The 24493-nt window shown below is 36.6% G+C and overlaps 5 protein-coding genes across 11 annotated transcripts; 4 read left to right on the top strand and 1 right to left on the bottom strand.

The window, feature by feature from the left end:
- The first annotated feature begins 672 nt into the window (after positions 1 to 672).
- Positions 673 to 8501, top strand: LOC122405698 (uncharacterized). The gene is made up of 17 exons (XM_043410591.1): positions 673 to 897; positions 1142 to 1394; positions 1473 to 1680; positions 1764 to 2000; positions 2097 to 2225; positions 2305 to 2507; positions 2582 to 2702; positions 3599 to 3735; positions 4728 to 4779; positions 4861 to 5155; positions 5357 to 5612; positions 6209 to 6416; positions 6500 to 6736; positions 6999 to 7127; positions 7224 to 7426; positions 7810 to 7930; positions 8001 to 8501. The coding sequence occupies exons 1-17, from the start codon at positions 696 to 698 to the stop codon at positions 8142 to 8144; spliced, it is 3135 nt and encodes a 1044-aa protein (XP_043266526.1). The 5' UTR covers positions 673 to 695; the 3' UTR covers positions 8145 to 8501.
- Positions 8502 to 9386: 885 nt separating this feature from the next.
- Positions 9387 to 12083, top strand: LOC122407253 (spermine oxidase-like). The gene is made up of 8 exons (XM_043413347.1): positions 9387 to 9610; positions 9981 to 10233; positions 10308 to 10515; positions 10611 to 10847; positions 10956 to 11084; positions 11248 to 11450; positions 11520 to 11640; positions 11849 to 12083. Exons 1-8 carry the CDS (start codon positions 9406 to 9408, stop codon positions 11966 to 11968), a joined length of 1476 nt encoding a protein of 491 aa, XP_043269282.1. The 5' UTR covers positions 9387 to 9405; the 3' UTR covers positions 11969 to 12083.
- LOC122407252 (spermine oxidase) lies at positions 12071 to 21343 on the bottom strand. Of its 7 annotated transcripts, none has more exons than XM_043413346.1 (10): positions 20907 to 21343; positions 19864 to 20128; positions 16972 to 17185; positions 16405 to 16638; positions 16181 to 16312; positions 15896 to 16095; positions 15601 to 15724; positions 15393 to 15499; positions 14887 to 14943; positions 14271 to 14419 (listed from the first exon to the last, which is right to left on the bottom strand). In XM_043413346.1, the coding sequence occupies exons 1-9, from the start codon at positions 21052 to 21054 to the stop codon at positions 14922 to 14924; spliced, it is 1446 nt and encodes a 481-aa protein (XP_043269281.1). In that variant the 5' UTR covers positions 21055 to 21343; the 3' UTR covers positions 14271 to 14419; positions 14887 to 14921. The 7 variants fall into 7 exon arrangements, 6 of the variants coding, with proteins under 6 accessions (XP_043269279.1, XP_043269276.1, XP_043269277.1 ...); XM_043413345.1 differs by having other exon boundaries at positions 14281 to 14423; positions 20907 to 21342; XR_006260173.1 differs by having other exon boundaries at positions 14319 to 14423; positions 14843 to 14943.
- LOC122407254 (uncharacterized) lies at positions 17330 to 19503 on the top strand. The gene is made up of 7 exons (XM_043413348.1): positions 17330 to 17490; positions 17593 to 17836; positions 18256 to 18451; positions 18523 to 18668; positions 18773 to 18955; positions 19028 to 19194; positions 19325 to 19503. Exons 1-7 carry the CDS (start codon positions 17477 to 17479, stop codon positions 19449 to 19451), a joined length of 1077 nt encoding a protein of 358 aa, XP_043269283.1. The 5' UTR covers positions 17330 to 17476; the 3' UTR covers positions 19452 to 19503.
- Positions 21344 to 21553: 210 nt separating the features above from the next.
- On the top strand, positions 21554 to 24489 carry LOC122407257 (pyridoxal phosphate homeostasis protein). The gene is made up of 4 exons (XM_043413354.1): positions 21554 to 21810; positions 21948 to 22308; positions 22957 to 23198; positions 23495 to 24489. Exons 1-4 carry the CDS (start codon positions 21712 to 21714, stop codon positions 23561 to 23563), a joined length of 771 nt encoding a protein of 256 aa, XP_043269289.1. The 5' UTR covers positions 21554 to 21711; the 3' UTR covers positions 23564 to 24489.
- Positions 24490 to 24493: the final 4 nt, after the last annotated feature.

Below are 24493 nucleotides of genomic sequence, written 5' to 3' on the forward strand. Positions count from 1 at the left end.
AAGGTTAAATCTCACATGATAAGCAATTTTCAAAAATTTTAGAAATAACATAGAAATGAGGAACTTTTTCATCGACTTTCGAACTGTGCCCAGCGAAAAATCCACAAATCTGTATCGGATTATTTGAAGCCCGCTTCTTTGAGCTTGAAACCATTTTTCCAAAAGTTACAGTAGCAGGACGAATGTGAACATTTTCTATACCACAATCGAATAAAAAAACGTGATTTTTACTCTCGCTGCTCACAATTTGGTGAACAGTGATTGTACAGGAGACTCAAGGGCAGCTCTGCGAACTGAACTAATCGACCAGCGAGCATTGGACAATTCGTTAGTTCTTCTAGAACTTTTCACTGAATGCAGATCAAATAACTCTATTTTACGAATAATCATTACTACAAATGCGTCAACATGTAATGAAAAGTTGATCCTAATGACCTTGACATTTTGCATAACCCAAAGCTCAAACACTGTATGCATAAATTTTTCTATGACGATATCAATAACATAAATTATATGGAGCGTCTGAATAATTTTTTGAGTGCAGCAGCAGCACATTGTACGTCTTCGCGTAATTCATCCCGCCCTGACCTTGTTATCGAGATCACTTTCCATAATCATAGTTCCTATATAATAACGTGATAAAAATAATGATATAAAAGCCTCGTATGAAGTTTCACAAGTTGCATTTGGAGAAAATGTTCCGCTACGCAATAATCTCAGCTTTGTGTTGCTTCGTGCAACTCCAAGCGGATGATATTCCTCCGAGAATAATCATCATCGGATCTGGACCATCGGGCATTGCTGCAGGCACTCGCCTCTTGGAAAATGGTTTCGAGAACGTGACGATTCTCGAAGCTGAGAATCGCGTCGGTGGACGGCTCTATTCCAAGGAATTCGGTGAGTCGAACCGATCCAATGTTTTGGTTGTTCAGTTTTTACTTTTCCCTTTCTCGAAATTTTCTCAGACGAATGTTCTTTTTTGCGTTGTTGAATTTTACCAGGGGGACGAAATACTTTGATTCCGAATTGCTGCTTCTTAGCTGCCAGACAATTTTTACGTTTTCATTATTATTATTCATTTTTGTCTTTCGATTATTTGAGTTTTGCTGTGAAAATTTAGATTTACGGTCGTTCCTTTCAGGCGGTCATACAGTGGACATTGGAGCTCAATGGGTTCATGGAGAAAAGAACAATGCTGTTTTCGAAATGGTTTGGCCACTCGGACTTGTGGAAAGATCGAACCCCGTAAGATATACCTCGATATACGATTCTGAAGGGGTCAAAATGAACGACAACGCTGCAAGTGATTTGATAGAACATTACATCGGTCTGACCTCGATGAGCGTAACGGATGAATACAAAGATGGTACCCTGGGCGCTTGGTACACACACAAGTATGGGAAATGTGTTGATTGTCAAGCCGAACGGTCAATTACAATATGAAATAAGTTTTTGCTCATCCCTCTTTCTAGATTGGACGAATATTTTGAAGAACATCCAGAAATAAAGGCGGAGCAACGCGAACCGTTGAAAAAATCGTTATGCTTGATGGAAATGGCTTTGGACGCTGCTGACAGTTGGTTCGACGTCGCAGTCGATAAAGATTACGAAGAGTGCGAAGGAGACCAAATGATCAATTGGAAGAACAAAACGTACGGTTCCGTCATCGATATTTTGACGGTTCGTTGATTATCGAGCAATCTTATTAGAATGATTTGTACTGTGAAACGTGCTCGTATCATCAAACGTGCTTAATTCTGCAGAAAAAGTTCCCAAATCCTGCGGAAGAACTTCCCTTCCGAGCCAAGACGATTCTCAATACCGAAGTGACGAAAATCAATTACAACAATCCTGATGGGGCAGTTCGTGTGGTGACTAAAAACGGTGACGAGTACGTCGCCGACCACGTTATTTTCACTCCGTCTCTCGGCGTTTTGAAAGCTGATCATGAGAAACTTTTCAATCCTCCCTTGCCGGAATTGAAAGCCAATGCGATTAAGGTTCGTGCATTTATTTCTCATCGTCCAATCCACTCTGATTATCGTATTGAATCGTGCTGGAAAAACAGAATTTTCAGACTGAGTTGTGCTTTGCAGACACTTGGGTTTGGAAGCGTCGCGAAAATCTACTTGAAATACGACGAACCTTGGTGGCCCATGAAGGAGTCTGTGATGGGCATGCATTTCTATTGGACCGATGAAGACAGAAAAAAATTGGCGAACGATGTCCGTAATCGTATGAAAATGAAGGTGAAATTCACGAATGCCAACTCAGACATTTTTTCAATTTCAACTTCACTCGTAGGCAGAGAAATCTTGGTTCCTGGGCGTTTATGCAATCATCACCGTTGAACACAAGCCCGGATTGTTGTGTTGTTGGGTCACTGGTCAACATGCCCGGGAAATGGAAGCTGTTTCCGAGGATAAAGTTCTTGCTGGAGTAAAAGAACTGATTCATAAATTTGTGGGAAAAAGTTATAACATCACCGAGCCTACGGCAATGTTAAGGTACCATTTCTAGCTTATGCAATGCCAACGATTTTTTCTTCGTATATTTCATTTTCGTTTGAATATATTCTCAGGAGTCGATGGTTCTCGGATCCCCACTTCAGAGGAACCTACAGCCACAGAACCCCGGAATCCAAAGGCGTTGATAGCCCCCGGGCTCAAATCGCAGAACCGATAATGGGGCAAGAGAAACCTGTAAGTAGAAATTTATTCGAAAGTTCATTCTTCAATAGTGGAAAGTGACGTTTCAGTCGCAGAGCTCTTGAACAAAAAAAAAACAAACTTTTTTGCTCGTTCTACTTCTACGTTTTGTTGGGTCCCTTCTCAGGCTTTCCTTTCTAAATCAAAAACATATTTTCATGTATGAAAACGATAGAACAGGGTATTAAACCTTTTTTTGAAGACTGTTTTAAAATAATCCTGAGATCGTAATAAACCAGTAGAATTTTTATTTCAATTTCATAAGACCGAAAACTGTCTTGAAAACTATTTTTTATTTATGATTTTCAATTTTCGCGCGGAAACGCTAGTCGCTGTTTCGGTTTGTGACGTCACTCCGTTAGTAAACAATACAATTGCGAAAGACCAAGTAATAAGATTTGTAAAAATAATGAGTTACAGTGGTATATCATTGGTGTCTCGTGCCTGCATGCAATAATGCAAGTGTAAAAATGCCACAAAAATTGTGGATTCATCGCCACCATCAACATATTTATCATTGGTAAATTTGTACTATCTGCCTTCACAAAACCGTTTTTCATAATGCGATTTTAATCAAATGAATGATAAAAGTCCACAAATGTGCATAATAACTTGTAAAATTAAAAAATGACACAGAGCGCACAATAAAAATCTAGATTGTTTACTATCGGAGTGACGCCACGTTGGAATCCACTATGGCGGATGGCGTTTTAGACATTTGAAAAACAGATGAAAAAAGACGATTTTTAAAATTGAATTATAAAATTTACATTGCATTTTTATGAATAAATATTGACGTTTCTCGTTTACTTTTTACGAAATCTATCATAATCATGCATTTTTATATTTTTTTTACATGGCGTAAAATACCCTATTCACGTTTTTTCCAGCGAGTCATGTTCGCTGGGGAGGCGACTTCCACTCATCAATACTCGACGGTACACGGTGCCATCAGTACTGGTTGGCGTGAGGCTGATAGACTGATGAAACAATACGGTCACGAAGTAACTGAAAAACCAAAAACTTCGTAAATTTGAAAGTGCTTCGGTGCACAAGAAAAAATGGTGCCTTCGAATTGCGATCCACACAGAAGCGAATAAAACCAGTTTTCATTGATGGCACACTTCGAATTAAAGACTGCAATGTTTAAAAGAATTTCAATAAATACAAATTTTCTCCACGATGTGTGAATCTTGCATCTGCTCTTTCCATAGTGAATATGTTTCATTTTTCGAGAGAAGTATCAACGCATATTTGAACCTTTATTTCCACCTGGTCGGTGAAGCTTCGAATAAAACAAAGTACGATATTTTTCCCACCAACCGTTTCCTAGACGAAAAATCCGGAATTTCTCTGTTTTTGGGCCCTCAAATGGACTTCGTGCTGATTATTAGAGAAGTGAATAACGTTATGAGAAAAATCGTGTATTCATTTTTACATTAAGGGCCCGCCCCGTGTGGATTTTTTAGGTTTTTTACAAATTTCAATTTTCAAAAATCTTTCAAGACGAAAATCCTTCAATTTATAATATTTCTGTATGATTTTAGTTCAGGCGATAACCACTGCTTCATAAATCAAAACGCTCTTTGGTTTTTCGATCTCAGATAAATCGATGGAAAAACGTATGGCTTCCTGTGGAGTAGCTTTACACCGAATCTACCCAAGATATCAAAGTTAAAAAATTCTATTATAGAGTGGAAATATCAATAAATAAACCCTTCGAATTCCAAAAGTCTTTGTTTTTTTTTCCTCGCCGTAAAAAAATCGGGAAAATACCCCTAAAAATTCGGCTGCCACACGGGGTGACCCCCTCAAAAATACGAAAGTTATCATTGTCTGAACTGAAACTGCATTGACGAGGGGGTGCTCGTCGAGTATTTTCGAGGACAGAATATTCCAATAGAAAAATTTTTCGAGCATAAAATCATCCGACAAAGGATCATTAATGGTAAATGTGTAAACATTCAAAGTTCATCTCAATGGCCTCGATGCTTTGCATAATCCTGAAACCTGAATCAGATTATTCTATAAACATTTATTTGTGTACGGTGACATCAACAATATGGAGTGGGCAAGTTTTTAACAAGCTCGACTCCCTTATCGGAGTATTTGAATTCTTTGTATACTGCGCTAGATACTGACCTTGTGAGAGGGTCACTTATCGCTCCCAGTTCAAATGCAATCATGCGATAAACATTATGATATAACTACTTTAGACAAATTTCACCAGCTGCATTTGAAGAAAATGTTCAGCTGCGCGATTATCTTAGCTTTGTCTTGCTTTCTGCAACTCCAAGCGGATCAAGCTTCTCCGAGAATAATCATCATCGGATCCGGAGCATCGGGCATTGCTGCGGGCACTCGCCTACTGGAAAATGGTTTCGGGAACGTGACCATTCTCGAAGCTGAGGATCGCATCGGTGGCCGCCTCTATTCCACGGAGTTTGGTGAGTCGCTCAAATATTTTACTCCCTCAGTATTTTGAACATTTTCAGCCAGCGATTTCGCTCCATTATTTCAAGTTTTCCTAAATAAAAACCTAAATGAGTGATTTGAATGGGAAGCTATTTTCAAATGGATAATTGAATGTCACACAGTAACTGAAAACATTGTTCACCTGAGTTCGTTGGTTTTGTATTCATATTAAGCCGGTTATCCAATCGATATCGGAGGCCAATGGGTTCACGGAGAAAAGGACAATGCCGTATTCGAAATGGCATGGCCACTCGGCGTCTTGGAAAAATCGGATCCGCAGAGAGATACAACGATGTTCGATTCAGCCGGGGAAAAAATGGAGGATCGAGCGGTGAATGACTTGATAGATTTCGTATGGGGGAACCTCAGCTCGATGGCCGTAACGGAGGAATACCGAAATCGTAGCGTGGGCGATTGGTACTCGCACAAGTTAGTAAAAAAATTCCGCCACTGTCGTTTCGAGAATCGATTATTTTTCTTCGCGATGAATTGTTTGAGTGGGGGCCGGGTTGAAATTTCGAAGTGTGAGAAATCAGAAGGCTCAAAATTCCGAATTTATTAGCTACTACTCAAGACTTCTTGGAAAATTTATAATTTCGAAATTTTGTAAACAGAATTATCATATTACCGAAAATTATAGTGCACCAGGCAACTTAATGACAACAATCATGAAACCGACTCATAGAGCATCGAATGAAAATACATCGCATAACACAGGTCTCATTTTTCCATATTTAGAGAGCTCACAATTCCGGAAAATTGTAGTTTTAGAAATTCGAGTTCCTGAATGGCCGCGAGGTATGCACAGGAAAAAGTTCCGAAAAAAAGAATATCAATAAGAATTATTAATGGATAAACAATAAAACGTGAAGGATTACCGAAATTTGGAACGAAATGCACCACGAAGGGTCAAAACTCCGAATTGATTTTCGGAGTTTTCAGATCGATTGATGAAAAATCCGATTGATAGCAAAACGTAAATTACTATTGTGGAGTTTTGCTATAACGAAAAATATTTCTTTTAGATTGGACGAATACTTTGAGGGACATCCGGAAATAAAACCGGAGCAACGCGAACCGTTGAAGAAATCATTGTGCTCAATGGAAATGGCTTCGGACGGTGCTGATAGTTGGTTCGACGTTTCAACCGATGAAGAATACGAGCAATGCGAAGGGGATCAAGCGATTAACTGGAAAGAGAAAACGTACGGTTTCGTGATCGACCTTTTGACGGTTCGTTGATCATCGAATAGTCTTATTAGAATAATTTGTACTGTGAAACGTGCTCGTACCATCCAAGGTGCTTAATTTTGCAGAAAAAGTTCCCAAATCCTGCGGAAGAACTTCCCTTCCGAGCCAAGACGATTATCAATACCGAAGTGACGAAAATCAATTACAACAATCCTGATGGAGCCATTCGTGTGGTGACTAAAAACGGTGACGAGTACGTCGCCGATCACGTTATTTTCACTCCGTCTCTCGGCGTTTTGAAAGCTGATCATGAGAAGCTTTTCAATCCTCCCTTGCCGGAATCCAAAGTCGATGCGATTAAGGTTCGTGCATCTTCATTTTGAAAACCATCTCCCCTCGAATTACCAATTTTCCATGACTCGGAGTCGAAATGGATTCAAAAAGATTTTTGGTACGCCTGCCAACACCTTTATTTCATGTAACAACAAAAAATCCTTTGATTATTTATGAAAAACGAACTTTAATAAATTTTCAATGAATTCAATTCGTAGCGCTTCCACGATATAAGAAAATATGAAAAAAAATTATTACAAAATAGAAATCTGAGGCAACGACGTTTTGCAGGCCATCGGGTATGGAAGTGTCGCTAAAATTTACTTGAAGTATGAAGAGCCATGGTGGCTCCCAACGGACCATGTGATGGGCAAGATTTTTCATTGGACCGACGACCATAGAAAAAAAATGGCCTCGGATGTTTGTAGTCATTCAATATCGTTATGAAACTGAGTTCCAAAAAAGCCCAAGTTTAATGGCATTCTCACATAAGTCGAATTTGAATTTCCTTTTCAGCCAGTCGTTTCTTGGTTGCTGGGTGTTTACAGCATCATCAGCGTTGAACACAAGCCAGGATTACTGTGTTGTTGGGTCACAGGTCAACAGGCTCGGGATATGGAAAGGGTTCCGGAAGAACAAGTTTTTAATGGAGTTAAAGAACTGATCCACAGATTTTTGGGAAAAAGTTACAACCTCACAGAACCAACGGCAATGCTCAGGTTTTATTGCATTACTCAATTTCATGCGATCAACGTTATTTCGCCATTTTGGTTCAAGCTTCATTGCCTGTCACGAAAAATATGGTCAAGTAATTTTTCACCCTTCGGACAAACATGCTGCATGAAAAATTTGTGAAAATCAGCTGATCGCGATAAAACGCATAACTCTTGACTTTTGCCAAGAGTCGGGAGTTAAAAATTGAAATTGCAGTAGATGAAACGGTTATTTATTTTCATATAGCAATCCGGAATTTATGAAAATTTTTTAACTTCGAAAGGGATTAAAGAAAAAGGGGTCCTGTATACGAAACAGAATCATAAAGGGGACGTTGAGCACAGTTAAATTCGTTGGGAGTGCATTTTTCAATTGAGAGTATTTCCAGGAGTCGATGGTTCTCGAACCCACACTTCAGAGGAACTTACAGCTACAGAACCCCGGAATCTCAACGCGCCGGTATCGTGGCATCTCAAATCGCAGAGCCAATAATGGAACTAGAAAAACCCGTACGTTATTACGTACAATGGAATAACTATTTACAATAAGAAAAATATTAATTTCTGATTTTGCTCACAGCGAGTCATGTTCGCTGGCGAGGCCACGTCCAGTCACCAGTATTCGACGGTCCACGGTGCCATCACTTCTGGCTGGCGTGAAGCTGACAGGATATTGAAACATTACGGTCACGATGAAGTAACCAAAAAACCGAAAGCTTCATAAACCAGCGTATTCATTCAGCGTAGAAAAAATAGCTTATGCAGACCCAGGCATGTCGAAAAGAGTCGCCTTAATTGATGCTACGGAAAATGTATGATCGTTCGAAGCAATCTGGAATGAAAATAAAAGTGAAATAGTTTTTGACTCCAACACGATTTCCAACGCCCCCGCGCAAATTTTAAGCACCAGTTATTGGTTTCAATCGCTTTCTTTACAGCGATAAAAAAAATAAAAATTTGTTTGAAAAATATGTAAGTTTTCTCGGGTCTGTTCTACGTGGATAAGAAATATTCTATGTCAAGGGGAAGATTTTCTAGTGTTGTGTAAAAAAATAAATAAATAAAAACACCGGAAAGGAAATTTTGTTGAAATCTTAGTAAAGAAGCTCCTTCGTTATCTTCGAAATGTTGCTGCCTGAACAAACTTTTTTTTTTAACCCTGCGGGTTATACGGGGTCGGAGTGACCCCAGCCATGTTTAAACACTCGCCACGTTGCTAGTATCGTTCCAAATGACACATAAAAAATTAGGATATTAGTTTGAATCTTGCCGAATAAAAATATCATGGGAAAAAATTTTGATCCAATTTTCAAAATAGCGAAGAAACATCAACGAGGCCATGTTTAAGAAAAAACTCTTTTTTACTCAAAAAATAATAACTCTGGCAATGGTTAGACCAGATTTCTCGGGCGATAATTTAGAAATTCTAGATTAAAGTTGCTCTCTGACCACGGAGGGTTAATCCGCGCGACAAAATATTTTGGTACTTCAACAAAATTTCATCTTCAGTGAACGTACTAGTTTCAGCGTTCTACGCAAAAATGCGACGACATGATTGATCGTTGGGATTTTAGGGTGAAAAAGTGCTATGACAATGTTGAGTTGTTTTGAATAGCTAATTTTTCTAATTCCTTATCGCATTCTTTCAAACTAAAGTACTTTATCGCTCCGTCAGTGCTTTTTTACGCGGGATACAACGCATGATACCGCTTTCATTGAAAGATAAAAAATTAATGCGATTAAAAGTGTACCCGAGTTGGCTGTTTCGAATAAAATCAAATGAATTCAACAAAGATATTTCTAGTCACAATCGCAGTTATAGGACTAATATTACATTCGACAATTCCTTGATCTCAACATGCTTGTTGATTCAGTTTAAAACCTTTAGTTTTTTTGGCTTGACCTCACGCACTATCAATAGAGATTGCTTCCAATTTACGACTATATAAGATCCATTCAGATCTGAATATTGCCACTGCTCGAAAATGCTCCGGTCCGCAACACTCGCAGCTCTGCTTTGTTGCCTCTTTGGAGTCGAGGCAACCGAAGAATCCCCAAGAATCATTATTATCGGGTCCGGCCCTTCGGGCCTAGCGGCTGGTACCCGACTTTTGGAAAATGGATTTAACAATTTAACCATCCTTGAAGCCGAAGATCGAATCGGTGGCAGACTCTATGGAAAAGAATTCTGTAAGTTACATTCATCCTGGTCATAGATAATATTGCAGAGATACTTTTTCGATGAAATTAGAGAAAATTATGATAAAATAAATCGAAAAAGTCATTGAGGTTGATAAAATGTTAATAGTTTATGGGCTGCAACGAATCATCAACGGAAATCCCATTTGTTTCAAACATTTCGTTATTGTCGATTCAAATATTTGATTACTGACCAACCGAAAAATAAAAGTCAGCTAAAACTGAATTTAGCTTGGATTGGAAGAAAATAAAGTGAGGAGTGATAACGAATCGAGGGGATAAATGTCTGAAAATTAATAAAAGGATGGGGATGAAGGGTGATCTCTCCTAAAATCCAGTATTGAATAATTACTTTTCAAAGGTGGGCTCATGGTCGACATTGGTGGTCAATGGGTAACGGGAGCTGTGAACAATGCCGCTTACGATTTGGTTTCGCCTCTCGGACTGGTTGAGAAGCCAGGAGACGACTCGAGCATTGGCGTGTACAGTTCATCGGGTTCAGCATTGCCGGAAGAAGCAGCAGCCGAATTTCTACAATTTTATTTCAATTTGTCCGATATAGAAGTGCCGGATGAGTATAAAAATGGATCGATCGGAAGTTGGTACACACACGAGTATGTTCAAAGGAGTCGTAAGTTTTCACACTCGGGAGAATTATTTTTATTAATCGAGTGCACCGCAATCGCAGATTGGAAGGATTTTTCGAGGCCCATCCAGAGATTGATGTGGAAAAGCGTGGCCCGCTATTAAAAATGTTGTGCACTGCGGATATGGCTGATCATGCAGGTGACGATTGGTTTAGCGTATCCGCCATAGATCATTGGGAAACGAACAAAGACTACGAGCTTTGGAACTGGAAAGACAAAACCTATAGTAGCTTCATCGATATTTTGTTGGTTCGTAGGTCACAGAAAGAATTCCTCACAATAGTCCAACTCGTTTCACGTTTATAATGATCCACCCTCGATCGAATTGATCCGTTCATTTCTAGAAAAAGTATCCGAATCCTGATGAGGAACTTCCCTTTCGAAACAAGACTGTTCTCAATGCAGAAGTGACGAAAATCAATTACAACGATCCTGATGGAGCCGTTCGTGTGGTGACTAAAAACGGTGACGAGTATGTCGCTGATCACGTTATCGTCACTCCGTCTCTTGGCGTTTTGAAAGCTGATCATGAGAAACTTTTCAATCCTCCCTTGCCGGAAACCAAAGTCAATGCGATTAAGGTTCGTTGATTATCGATTTTTTCATTTAATTGCAACTCAGTGCATTTCCCAAGGATAGTACGAGCTGGTGATAAAATAACAATGATGAGAAAACACGTTGCTTTGTAGGGTCTGGAGTTTGGAAATATCGCAAAAATTTATATGTTCTATCCAGAACCGTGGTGGCCCCAAATCGATGAACTACAGATGTTCAATTTTTATTGGACCGATGAGGACAGAAACAAATTTGCTAGTGACGTTCGTACCAAATCCATACTTCCATTTTATTTTTTACGAATTGAATATTCTGTTGTGAAATAGTAAATTTGGCGTAAACGAAATAACGAACCCATTTTTCAAATTTCCAACTCCACTGTCTGAAATCATTCCATAATCAGTTTTTTGTTCCTTACATTTGCAGCCCAAAAAATCATGGCTGTTGGGCCTTCCTATAGTCGTCAATGTTGAACATAAACCAGGCTTGCTGTGCGGCTGGCTCTCAGGCCCCCATGCCCGAGAAATGGAAAATGTACCGGAAGAAGATATTTTTAGTGGAATGAAAGAAATGCTTCATCAATTTTTAGGAAAAACTTTCAATCTCACCGAACCGTCTGCAATTTTAAGGTAAAACTTGGTTAAACATTTTCTCGGTTGTATCAAAAGTATTTTATTATGAAGCAATATTCTTCTCAGGACCCAATGGTACTCGAACAAACACTTCAGAGGTACTTACAGCTATCGAAGTCCCAAAACTTATGAATCTGGTGCAACCGCAGCTCAACTCGAAGAACCAATAATGGAGCACGGAAAACCCGTAAGTCAAATCATTCATCGGTTCACCAATATATTTCAATCTCCGTAGGATTTAAAACAGAAAAATCCTTTATGAATTCAAGATTCCACGTCCAAAATAGTTCATCACCGGGATATTAATTTCAGGCCCTGAATGTTCTATTAGATTTAAATCGAATACGACTATTTTTTTTATTCAACAATTTTTCAATTCTCGAATGTTTTTTCAGCGCGTTTTGTTCGCCGGTGAGGCAACTTCTTTGTCCCAATATGGAACGGTCAACGGGGCAGTTAGTACGGGGTGGCGAGAAGCTGACAGATTGATCCAAACTTACCAACACAAAAATTAAAAACAAGTGATACGACAAATCGTGCTGTTTGTCGACCGGATATTCCCCCTTCTCCACATCTACCCCTTCCAAAAATAACGTTTAGAAAATTACAAACTCCTATTTAGAATCGCTACATTTACTTTCTTTATTTAAAACTTTCTTAAGTCTTTGATGAGCGCGTTAAGATAGGAATTAAATATAAAATCTCGTTGAATAGAAAATAACGAGAGAAGGAAATTCGACGTGGTTTATTCCGGGATGTGATGGTGTAAAAAATTCAGGGCTTGCGTTTTACCGGTGTCATAAGCTCCGTGGGTTGTGGAGTAAAAATGTTCGTGTGTAGCTTCGCCAGCAAACATGAGAACGGGCACTTGCTGCAATCATAAAAATGTAAGTAAGTGGAGTTTAAATGAAACGTTAAAAAACAATAAGTCAGAGTGGAAATGAGGTGTTCATTTGAATGAAGCAAAATTTCTCTCACCTTCGGCCGGTCGTCGTTTTTGCGCGTACGATAAATTGGTGCAGCTAACGTTGCTGGCGTTATCTTGGGCTCATCACAACAAGCAGGGATATGACTATAAGCGCCTCTGACATATTTATTGGCGTTCCATCTCGTCCTTATGCATCTTTTAGGATGAGGAATGTTGTCTCTTTTGAGAAAAGTTTTCAGAGCATAGAGACAATCGTTAGCAACTTCATTTTCGGTCAGTTTTTCGACGATAGAAGCGCCCTGTCCTCCTACCCAACCGAGGAGGACTGCATCGTGGTTTGGGAGAACGTCGAAACCAGTCAAATCCCATATCCACGAAGAGGACAATCTGTCCTCGGTTTTATAATTTATTTCGTGATCGTTATTCCTCGAGCGAAGCATTTGGATTCCTTTCGTGTCAGTTTCCCACCAAGGCTTCCCGAAGTCGAGGAAAATTTTGTTTATCAAACCAAAACCCAACGATTCGATTGCTTGGAAATGTTCAAACGGTAAGACCGGGAGAAACATTTTTCGATGATTCTCCTTAAGATATCCCAATGAACTCGTTACTATAACGCAGTCTGCTATGATACGCTTTTTATTGTTGAGCGAAAGTACGACTGGGCTCAGATTTTCATCTTTTAGATCTCTCTGCCATTCTATATTTTCTACTGCACTGTTTAAACGCAAATTTCTGCGATCTAGCCTCTCTGCTAAAAGATTTGTAAGCGAACAGTAACCCTTTTCGAATACAAGATGTTCGGGGCCTCCAACGAACTGAAATAAAAAATGACATTATTTTAGAAAAAGTTCTTGGATCTTTGTAGCCCATCAAATGTATGAATTAAAAGAAAATGAAAGTATTGGTTTTTAGAAATGGAAAAGACCTCAAAATTTGTGATAAAACTACGAATTCGGTACCTATTTTGTTGAATTGTAACGGCGATTTATTTTTTAAACAATAGCCAACTTACTCGAAATTTTCCCCAATATTTCGTAGATAGATCATCGAGCGTAGAGCATGAATTGTCGATCATAAGAAATTTAACCATCCAATCGAAAATCTCTTCCTGAATGCGTCTAATTATAGGAGTTTCGTTTTTCGATCTAAGATATGTGAGCATGTTTTTCCGCAGAACTTTGCCAATATTATCTAAACTCTCGAGCTCAGTATCTCGGTAAGCGTACTTTTCGCAATTTTCGAGAGTGTCGCACACGAGATCGTCAATTTCATCCACAAGACGTTGATCTATCGAGGTGCCATCGTCGCATACAAAAATCCCTTGCCCCTCGGTCGATTCCGTCTCTGACAAAAGTTTGTGTTCTTTTGCTAGTGTCCCCAAAGCGCTTTGATCACCGTGTAAAAATTGTGCTCCAGCTTCTACCCAATTGTTGTTCCACTCAATCGAACATATTCTCCCTCCAATTTGATCTTGTGCTAAAAAAAAAGATTCAACTGATTGAATAAAAATAGTACAGTTAAAACGCTGAAGAATTATGTTTAAAAAATTTAGAAAGGATCAGGATCAAAGCGAATCTTTTTGAAAATGTACTTGATAAAATTTGATGTATCACTCGAATGTTTGAATGTCTTAAACCGACCAAACATTCTAATGAATAATTTTAACGAACCATTTCCACTCGTTTTACCAAGGTTCAAAAAACTAAAGCCAACTTTGAAACATTATCATGAAATTGGACTGACACGTTTAGCTGAAGAAACAAACTCAGTGACAATGTTTCCAGTTATATCAATCGAGTTTCCAAAATTCGCTCATGGCTCTTGTTGAATACGATAGCATTGGGGTATTCGAAAAAAAAACATTCGGTTCACCTTCGAGCAGCAAATAGTCTTTGAAATTGGAGTCTTCCAAGGTTTTAGCAGCTGCCAATCCAGCGATCCCGGCTCCAATAATAACGAGTCTTGTTTTTTCGTACGAAGAGCTGTCCAATTCTCTTGTGAAATCCATTTTCTTTGGTATATCGCAACTCTTGGCCACCTGCCTTAATCATTCAATTGTAGCTCTTCGTGATCGGACTCGTAAGTCATTCATAAGTTAATTAAGGATACCGAACATAAGATCCGGACAATCGATCATGGAAAGCAGTTATTGACAAATGTATTTATCCACTAATAGCTATAAAAATATAATCTCTTTTATTTTTCGATTTTTTGAAATTACCTGACGAACTTTTGCTTCAAAAAGTTCGATTTTTGAAATTTTGAATGAATAAATACTAAAGTTTGATAATTCTTAAACATGTTTTTTTTCAGTCCACTCGTGCCATTGATTCAAAATTCATCAAGGTAAAAAAATCGAACAAAGCCAAAATGTGAGTTTTACTCAAATCTGTTCACACTTTTTTCTTTACTGTTTAACAGCATAATATACAATAATTTCATGTGAAAAAATAAAAATTACTTTCATTGCTACTTTTTACGATATAAAAAGTATGTTGACTTTACCGTCCTCCATTCACAACGAAGCTTGTGGTCTTTGGTTAGAGATGGGACTTTAATTGCCTAAGAATTAGAAGAAACAAACCATGCAAATCAATTCAGGCACGATTTTTCATTTTTTTTTGTTTGTCTGAGAATACGACAACACTTTAGTATCACGAACAATGAATTTAACGAAGCTCGCATCTGTTGATCCAATTGATCTTTCAAGGTGATGTTTGTGAACGAATAAAAAGTATAGTTCAGAGTAAGGATAATCGAAGCAAAAAGGATTATAAAATTTGAATTATCTCGCTTTTCAGAAAGTAAATTCTGGAAAAATTGCAGGAAAAAATATGAAAAAAATCAATTTTTTATAATGATATATTGACGGTAAAACGCCGCAATAAAATCTCGAAGTACTACGTAACTCAGAAACTCTCAATTCAATATGATCTTTCGCTACGATTTCCTTACATAATATTTCTAACTCAATGAATGCATTCATTTTCAAAAAAATATTCATCTTGTACCTGTAATAATTCAGAATTCTGTCCGCCTCACGATAGCCAGTTTCAATTGCGCCATGTACCGTTGAATAATATTTATCGTGTGTAGCTTCACCAGCGAAAAGAAGTGTCTATTTTCAAAAAAAGAAAAAATGTCATTCACATATTTTCGCAAATTTCTATAACATGGATCGAACCGATAATCGATTAATCTCATAATTGAAATACGTACCGGCTTTATATTTGCATCGAGTATAGGTTGAGCCAAATCTTTTGCCCAAACATCGAGTTTTTCAGCAGCCATACTTCTATAACTATAACATCCACGAAAATGTCGATCCGAGTACCATTTTGTTCTAGAAAAAAGTAAGAATAATTAACCCACGATCACTTAAAATGCAAAGAAGCAAACAATCTATAGAAAAAGTGATTTTTCTCTATTTATCGTAGGTTTTCACGCGTGCTAAGAGTATTTTCTATAGGTTGAACAGATAAACAATTTTTAATCTTTGGGAAAAGAAATTTACCGAACTATATGATCTGGCCTTGGTATATTATACGTTTTCCCCAAAAATTTTTCCAACAATTCGTAGACGTCGTTTTTAACGGATTCTTCGGGCAACAGTTCCATGTCTCTGGCTGATTGGCCTACAAGCCACCCGCAGAGTATTCTGGGTTGATAGTCAACCGTGAAAAATTGGAACAAATCGCACAACCAGCTTTTGTTCTAACAACAAATGTGTTTGTATTACTAGATTGCTTATTCCATTGAAAATAATTGTGTTCAAATTTTCCTAGCCTCATGCACGTACTTGCCCATTTGTAGCTATAAAGTCAAGTTTATCTTCTCTGGACCAGAGCATGCCAAAACCAGCAGAATTTTCGGGCCACCATCGATGCGGAAATTCGAGAAATATTTTAGCAACGACGCCGATGCTCAAACCCTGTTCGTTTGTTGGTGTTCCACGAAAGTAAATTCCAAAATCAGATAAGGATTTTTCAGCGGTCTCAGGTTGGCCATTTCTTTCAAACGTACCTTTATGGAAAGTTGCTTTTTTTGAGGTAACGGTGGAATGAAAATTTTGGAATGTTGCTCTTTGAGAAATCCTAGTGACGCTGTGAATATAACGTGAGCGGCAGAAAATTGTTGACCCTCGATTGTTTTCACGATTACTTCGGAGCCTGAACTATAGTCGATGGAAGAAACTTCTTTTCCAAACTCTATTTTGTCCATTAGTGGCAATGCCTTCTGAGAGTTTGGAAATTTGCGCTGAAAACATAAAAGGAGCATTTTATTGGGAAGCAGTTTTATTATCAATAAAAAAAACTTTCTTTTTTTGTCGATTAATAATCGTCTGTTGTAATGTAAAAAGATGTTCCATATTATTTTTATCTGAATATCCTACCACAAAATTTACGCAGCTGAAATTTTTTAACTTTTTGATATGAATGAAAATAGGCGCGAGAATATCGAATTCGTATTGCCGAATTTATTGAATTAATTGATGCAACGGAGGCGTCAACTCTATCGATCAACTAACGTCTGTTCCATATAAACATATGTGGAATAAACTATTCATTCGTATAAGTCAGGCGAGATTACCATTAGTAAATCGAAAATAGTTTTATAGCCCCTATTTTTCCAGTTTAAAAGTAGATCTCCATCGCACGACTTGTATTCTGTAATTCCTTTTGCAGAGACGTCGTACCAATTATCACTGCATTGTATCGAATTATCGAATCGGTGAATCCACTCCAAAATTTCCTCAGCTCTGGATTCATCGGTGAATGGATCAGTTTTGTAATGTTTGTAATACCTGTAGAAATAAAAAAGAAACAAACGTTTGAAGTAAGTAGGATGAAAATATTTGTCGATTTCGAAATTCTCGCGGTGACGAGGAAGCGTGATAAACATGTGGTTAATTTTGATATGAGTCATTAGTCGTGGGCCTTGAGAATATGTGTGGAGGGGATTCGTTTCGATGGCGCTCGTGAGACGGAACTCATACGCGTGAAAGGTCAGAACGCAAAACGTACTGTTGAATTGATACAAAGTGATGATTGTGGAAAATTGCTCAATTTATTAATTCACTGATTTTCTGTTCATCATGGCGTTGAAAAGGTAAATGCGATTCAAAGCATTTTTTTATACCAATATACATTGTTATACCGATGTATTGGCTGATGAATGTGAAGTATTCTGTTCATTTTTGTTTGTTTACAGAAATGTAGATCCTGTTTTGGAAAAATTGAGAAATGAAGTAGATGGCCCACCAAATCTGGATACTTTAGCTCTCATTTCTCAACGCTTCGCTGCTAATATTCATGCTGCTTTCCTCTTTGAAAAAGAGGGCAAATTGGTGCTTCATCAATTGTGTTTGTTGCTTAGTGCGACTGCTAATGGAAAATTGTATAGCGGCTGGAAAGAATTCGGTGCACAATTGGGTCTTTCCTTGGAACAAATACAAGTGAGCTCAATAAAATTATATTCGCTCTATTTTTATATACTGAATAATTGAATACAATAATTGTACACGAATGTAAGCAGAGTAATTGGAAATGGATAAGGAGAAAGTGGATATCCATCAATGTTTGATAAAATAACAGAATTCAATAATTTTATGTTAAAGTGGATAAACAAAAATATTTTACATTAAATGAGTTCTTTGGAATTCTATGAATTTCTGATATTCTTGAATAATCTTAGATGGTCGGTATACATGTGATTATATTCTCGTCAGAAATAAATATTTGCAAACTGGTGGTTCCAAAACAATTTTGTAAAAAATTATTGCAAAAATAAATACTGTAAAAGTGCAGAAATGAAAAACTATGGTGATCATAATCGGTCAATGCGTGCATTATTAATATTTTTTAATGGCAAAAGTGCATAGATTACAATTTCAAAGGACTGCAAGATCCTACTTATTACGTCTTGCTCGCATACATACAATGGCCCGAAGCCACACTCGACAAAATTATAGTGGCTCTACAGAAAATTGGGAGATTGGATATTGTCAACAGGATACACGAGAACATGAGTAAATTCATTGAATGTTTGGATTTAAAGGACGACACTAATGGTAAATATTTACAGATGAAAGTGTTATATGGATCAGAAATACAATTTATCATTCATGATGGTTGATTTCAGACGTACAGAAACCAAAATATATTCCTAGAGCGCCGATGGTTCTGAGTCCTATGATACATACAAAGGAAGAATTACAAACGAGATCCTATGGATGTGGGAATAGCTCTGAGGCATCTCCAAATTCTGAGACTCACAAAATGAAGAAAGTATGTAGGTTTATTGTTTTATGAAAATACCTTCAAAAATGCAAAATGCAAATTTCAATTAAAGTGCAAACGATAATTAATTATTACCTGATCTTCATTATCAGTCTTCACCATATTATGGGAGTATAGTTATGCTGACTTACGCGCATGATGGAGCAATTGTAGCAAAAAATATAGCCAAAATATTCAGAGCAACAGAACCAAAAATTGGTGTCGTCATTCTCGAAGAACAAGAAAAATACGTATACAGCAGAGCAGAGGAATTTGTTGATGATTGTTTCAAACAAGTGGGTATAATAAATAAATTTGAATCAAAAGTGTAGAAAACGTGATTTGATAATTTACAATTAATTCTACAGGTGAACTACATCGTTCCAATATTGACCAGTGGATATGTCAAAAGTTTGAATCAACAACCAGACATCGAGCTAGAAAATAGATGTCTAGACACAAAATATTTGAAATACATTTATTCCCTGATGCGATTTGAGTACGCAAAAAATAGTTGTTGTAACAATAGAGTCAGGTGTGTTCAATTCTAATTTTTTTGATCATTTCCCAAATTTTACTAATATTGAAGAAGCATTTATAGAAAAATCAAATTTGTGCAAATTAATGAAACATTGAGAAAATAATGTATTATTCCTATATTCAAGATGCATAGTGCCGGAAAGTGAGGTATCAACTGTGCTCAAATCGGATTTACATCCAATACTTCAAGCATGGTTCCGAGAAGCAGATATCGAAGCTTTCACAGAGAATATATTGTTAAGGAAAATCTGACTTTTTAGTTATTAATAAAGTATTGATTGAATAAAAAAAAAACAGGTACCAATTGACTCTCCACAGTGATGCTTGTCCAGAATCCTGTACGAGTTGCATTGATATAATTTGGTTCAGTATGATTTTAAATTCATTACAGAGACAGAATTTATTGCCCGGATGAAAACAGTAAGCATAGAATATGATTTGAATAGAATACGCTCCATAATGTAGAGCATAAGTTTTCAGCTAGATTTATTAATTTACAGCAAACATAAATAATAATTCAGAAAAAAAAACTCTTTACACTAACATTTGATGAAGATGAAGGGAAAATTTTTGAATGGTGATATACAATTGAAAATATTATAATTGATAGCATATTCATTTCATCACTGGTCAACTCGTTAATAATAATTATGGAATTACTCACTCTTCAACGAAATATTCTCCGTAAGATCCATTCCTGTTTCTCAATTCCTCCGATGCTTTATCTGATATTTCGTAGTACAACTTCCATACTTTACTTGCTTGCTCCGCTGGAATCAATTCTCCTTTTGAATTGACAAAAGAATGTTTTTCAAAGTCATTGAGATTGTGTGAAGATTCCAGCAAACCATGGGGTGATGCAAGATTGTACCCAATGTTTTGACTCTCTCCATGAACCCACTGGGCACCCAGATCCACAACATTATCAGCTGAATAAATTTCATACTTATTTCATTATTTGTTCCAATTTTTATTGTAAATTCTATTCAACAAGAAAATTGATATTACTATGGAAAAGTCATGAGCACAAAATAAATTTCTCAATGCATACAAGTTTTTTATGCATACAATATTTTTATGCATTTATGAAACGATGCATACAAAATGCATTGTTTCAAATCTCCTTTTATTATGATCTACAGTCCCAAAACTGCAGGTACTTTTATGTCAAGTATATTTATTGCAATAATACAATTATTTATTCATAGTCGAGGAAATGTTCAACAAATATCATCAGACCATAATTGTCCCCTGTGTATTTAATTTGTTCAATTTCTGGAGTATTTGACTCAATTTTTTATCATTCTATTTCATTCCTTTTTTGAATTCTTTCCAAAAACAGTACTTGAGAACTGATCATTCAGAGTCTTTAAAATTTTGTTAATGGCCATTTTAGCCAAAAAAATGTAATTTTTAGAGATTTTTGTTATTGACAACAAAAGGAGTTCTGGACGACTTGAGATTTTTATTACGACACAAAATTCGAACATTTACAGAGGAAAACAGTTTAGGTTGAGAAATTTATATGATTTATTTTCAAATACTTTTTGAAATCTATTCCACAGAAAATAAGCCAAACTCGTCTCGTTTACATCACTTAATTATTAAACGTTTACACCTGATTTTTCCGATGAACAAAAATTCTTTGCAAATTTTGATTGAATTTTCTGCATTATAGACTATTTCAAAATTTTGGTTCGAACTTACCAAAATCCACGGTATGAATTCTACCGCCAATCCGATTTTTTGCTTCCAGAATAATTATATTTTTAAAACCTTCCTCGATCAATCGACAGGCCGCTGCAATTCCGGCGACGCCGGCACCCACAATCACTACCTTTGTCTGTGTGGACATGTTCTATTGTTTTTGCCCTATGAGGTCATAAAATTATACCGGCCGCAATAGAGACAAAGCGCAATATAACAAATAATAAAATGTTATCTCTATGTCATTACTCTGCGCCACTGAGAATTTTATCACTGATTGGTCTTTATCTGACTTGATAACACTGCCACCGAATTTTTGACAAGATAATTCGAAACCACGGATCGACAAGGGGGAATGCAAATAGATAAAATACTATTAGATTAGAAGAAGCAAGTGAATACATGAGCGAGATGAACATGGAAAGTTCGATGATAAACAGACAAGATTGCATTGTTGTCGTTCTATGGTTTTTCAAACGCGGCGCTTTTTTAGGGTGACCGATATGTGAACCATAGAAAAATGTCAAAATGTACGCGACTCGGTCGAGTTTACAGATTCGGATTTTATAATTTTACTCCACCGTTACTGCAGAATCTTGACAGAATGGAAAATTTTCATTGCGTCTGCTCAATTCATATTTATCTTCATTCATACCCACGAGGAGCTGCATAAAAAAAAATCGTTCAGAAGTAAACATCCCAATTGTGACAGACAAATAAAAATCGAGGTTGTTATCAGTTAATACCCGTGATACGGAGCAATGTCATTGAGAACACTATTATCCAGAAATTATTCCACAATTCTATGAATCTCAGAATTCTAGTTCCGAAAATGGCAGAAATCGCTGCTAATTTGAATGTCGTAAGAGAAAGAATCGCAATCGCAGCTGCAAAACGTCCACAGGTATTTTTCTTTGCAGTTATTGTAATAACAATCAGAAACAGTTCACTATGATGCATAATTTTTTTTTCTCACTGTATTATAAAAACAAAATCACAAATGTGTATTGGACACCTTTCATGAGAGATTCAAATTGACAGGAACTCCAATACTTTCAACCACGTTTGGTTGCTGTAAGTAAGACAAAACCACCGGAATTATTGATAGCTGCTTACGAGGCCGGTCAACGTAATTTCGGGGAAAATTATGTCAACGAATTAATTGAAAAAGCTAACAACACTGATATTTTCGAAAAATGCAAAGATATTCGGTGGCATTTCATCGGTCATTTGCAACGCAACAAAGTCAACAAAATTCTCAAAGTACCCAATTTGTATTTGATCGAGACAATCGACAGTGAAAAACTAGCAACCGCTGTTGATAATTCTTGGGAGAAATTGAGAAGCGATCAAGATGCTAAGCTCAATGTAATGGTACAAGTAAATACAAGCAAAGAGGAAGGTAAGTTCAATCTTTTTTGGTTTGGGTCAACATCCACCATTCATTTTTCTATTGCCGATAGTTTGAAAATTCTGTCAATCATACAAGTTATTATATCAAATTAATACAAAAAACAGTTTCCAGAAAAATCTGTTACTTGGAAATATTCCAATAAATTTCATGGAAATAAAAATGGACTTCATACGTTGGATGCCTTGTATTGAACTGCTTACTTATCAGAGTCAAATTCCATTTTGGAGTTTCCACTATTCTTTTTTCCCCTATTACTCTTAGGTTTTCCCTTTATTTTTAAAATGCTCCAATTCCATTTCTCAATTGTGTACGATTTTTGTTGTTGCTGAATTTATTGTTCTTGCACCTTTAACGGGAATTCGTTTCAAGTACTGTCATTTACCGGTGTGCATATATTCATTTTGTTTTGTTATGTTGTAATTGTTCTTTTTTTTGTAATCATTCCGTTTATTTTTCATTATCTATTTGTTCAATGTTGTATCATTTTTCTATACATTGATGAATAACTTCAATGATAAAAGAATGTACTAAAATTGGTGAATCATCTCACGAATATACGTGAGGTGAGCGTACAATCAATTATTTTTACAATTCATTGTTTTTACAGAAATCATGTACAATTATTTATTTTTACAGAAAAGCAGGGCTGTGAAATCGAAGAAACTTCAACGGTGGTTAAACATATTATAGAAAACTGTAAAAATCTAAATTTTATGGGCTTGATGACGATCGGCGCTTACGGTTACGACCTTGCGAATGGGCCAAATCCTGACTTCATTACATTGAAAGATTGTAGAGAAAATGTGTGCAAAGCTTTGGGGTTGGAGATGAAAAACGTTGAAATTTCTATGGGAATGTCGAGCGACTACGAGCATGCAGTAAGTGTTTGGTTTTTCAGAAATCGACAATAATACGTAATTTTTTTTCATTTCCACTAGAACTTTCAAAACGGATCAAATCGTACTACAAATTATTTCTGTCCGTGCATATACTTATTCTCATATAGATGGCTATAATTTCATATTTTCTTACGCACGTCAAATGTTCCTCTATCGTCAAGCATTTCTTAAAACGTTTTCCGGCACTGAAAATTTATTTATTCCCATTTTTTTTATACAAAAAAAACTTCGTCCGTGAGGGAGCAGAATAATTTCAATATTTTTTCTATTATTAGATTGAGGTCGGCAGTACAAATGTGCGGGTGGGCAGCTTTATTTTCGGCGAACGGCAGAAGAAAACGTAAAAAAAATAAAAAACGAAAAAAGAAATTCCTCAGCCAACTTCCAACAACATTAAATTATATATAAAGTTTGTTGTTATTACGTAATTAGATAAATACGTATCGCAAATAAGTTTTAAGAGAAATACGTATTTTATTAAAAAATTCAGTGAAAAAAGCGGAGATTCCAAAAATTCTGAGAAAATAACGAATACCCTGTTACGTACTATCAATTCATTTGTTATAAGAATTTCGCAATCGGCTCAAAATCATGCATCAACGTTAATCTCACGGGTAGATTCGCTCTTCTGGTGTTCTGCCAAAATTTATATAAAGTTATTGTCAGCTTCAATGATCGAGAAAAAAAATTTCAGCTTCTGTGTAATTGACTATTAGGAGGTAACAGCATAAATGATTGTTATCTACATTGTGTTTACATTCGAATTTTTCATGCGTAATGTCGATTATTTAAAAAAAACAAAGAATTTCAGAAAAATATAATGAAATGATTCATAACCGATGAAGTCGTAATGATGCTGTCATAAGCGGACCATTTTTCAAAATACGCCGAGCATGTTCGTTGAAGGAAATTTTTTGCTGGACTGAGAAGATCCATTTATTTTGGAGCATCTCTTGCAGAAATCTTAAAAGTGAAAAAAATCATAAGCTTCAATGGACGCCAAGAAAATCTATAGTGACAAGATCGAATTTGAATGAATACTATAGAAAAAAAGTAACGTAAGTAAAAGAACTCATTTCATAAAGGTACTTGTCTTGAGTCCCTACTTCGACTTTGGATATGTGATCTCAGGTCTCGACAATAATACGAACGAGGTTCAACTCCCTGATAACATTATTGAGCCGTAATATACTGTAAATCACAAAGTACACAAGTGAAACGATGATAAATAAACGCGAATAAATAAATCCAGGAAGTGGTGAAAAAAATAGAGA

This window comes from Venturia canescens, chromosome 2, assembly GCF_019457755.1.
Source record: "Venturia canescens isolate UGA chromosome 2, ASM1945775v1, whole genome shotgun sequence".
NCBI classification, from domain to species: domain Eukaryota; kingdom Metazoa; phylum Arthropoda; class Insecta; order Hymenoptera; family Ichneumonidae; genus Venturia; species Venturia canescens.

What these genes read in the sequence shown, in the direction of transcription:
- LOC122405698 (XM_043410591.1), top strand. Translation starts at nt 696, where the DNA reads ATGTTCCGCTACGCAATAATCTCAGCTTTGTGTTGCTTCGTGCAACTC. An exon ending in GCTCTATTCCAAGGAATTCG is followed by an intron (nt 898 to 1,141) that starts GTGAGTCGAACC and finishes CGTTCCTTTCAG; the next exon opens with GCGGTCATACAGTGGACATT. An exon ending in TAATGGGGCAAGAGAAACCT is followed by an intron (nt 2,703 to 3,598) that starts GTAAGTAGAAAT and finishes CGTTTTTTCCAG; the next exon opens with CGAGTCATGTTCGCTGGGGA.
- LOC122407253 (XM_043413347.1), top strand. Translation starts at nt 9,406, where the DNA reads ATGCTCCGGTCCGCAACACTCGCAGCTCTGCTTTGTTGCCTCTTTGGA. An exon ending in GAAACAAATTTGCTAGTGAC is followed by an intron (nt 11,085 to 11,247) that starts GTTCGTACCAAA and finishes TTACATTTGCAG; the next exon opens with CCCAAAAAATCATGGCTGTT. An exon ending in TAATGGAGCACGGAAAACCC is followed by an intron (nt 11,641 to 11,848) that starts GTAAGTCAAATC and finishes ATGTTTTTTCAG; the next exon opens with CGCGTTTTGTTCGCCGGTGA.
- LOC122407252 (XM_043413341.1), bottom strand. Translation starts at nt 14,389, where the DNA reads ATGGATTTCACAAGAGAATTGGACAGCTCTTCGTACGAAAAAACAAGA. An exon ending in AGACTATTTGCTGCTCGAAG is followed by an intron (nt 13,858 to 14,253) that starts GTGAACCGAATG and finishes CTTTTTTTTTAG; the next exon opens with CACAAGATCAAATTGGAGGG. An exon ending in AATATTGGGGAAAATTTCGA is followed by an intron (nt 13,197 to 13,393) that starts GTAAGTTGGCTA and finishes TTTTTATTTCAG; the next exon opens with TTCGTTGGAGGCCCCGAACA.
- LOC122407254 (XM_043413348.1), top strand. An exon ending in TTTAAAGGACGACACTAATG is followed by an intron (nt 18,452 to 18,522) that starts GTAAATATTTAC and finishes GGTTGATTTCAG; the next exon opens with ACGTACAGAAACCAAAATAT. An exon ending in AGACTCACAAAATGAAGAAA is followed by an intron (nt 18,669 to 18,772) that starts GTATGTAGGTTT and finishes CTTCATTATCAG; the next exon opens with TCTTCACCATATTATGGGAG.
- LOC122407257 (XM_043413354.1), top strand. Translation starts at nt 21,712, where the DNA reads ATGAATCTCAGAATTCTAGTTCCGAAAATGGCAGAAATCGCTGCTAAT. An exon ending in CAGCTGCAAAACGTCCACAG is followed by an intron (nt 21,811 to 21,947) that starts GTATTTTTCTTT and finishes TCAAATTGACAG; the next exon opens with GAACTCCAATACTTTCAACC. An exon ending in CGAGCGACTACGAGCATGCA is followed by an intron (nt 23,199 to 23,494) that starts GTAAGTGTTTGG and finishes TTCTATTATTAG; the next exon opens with ATTGAGGTCGGCAGTACAAA.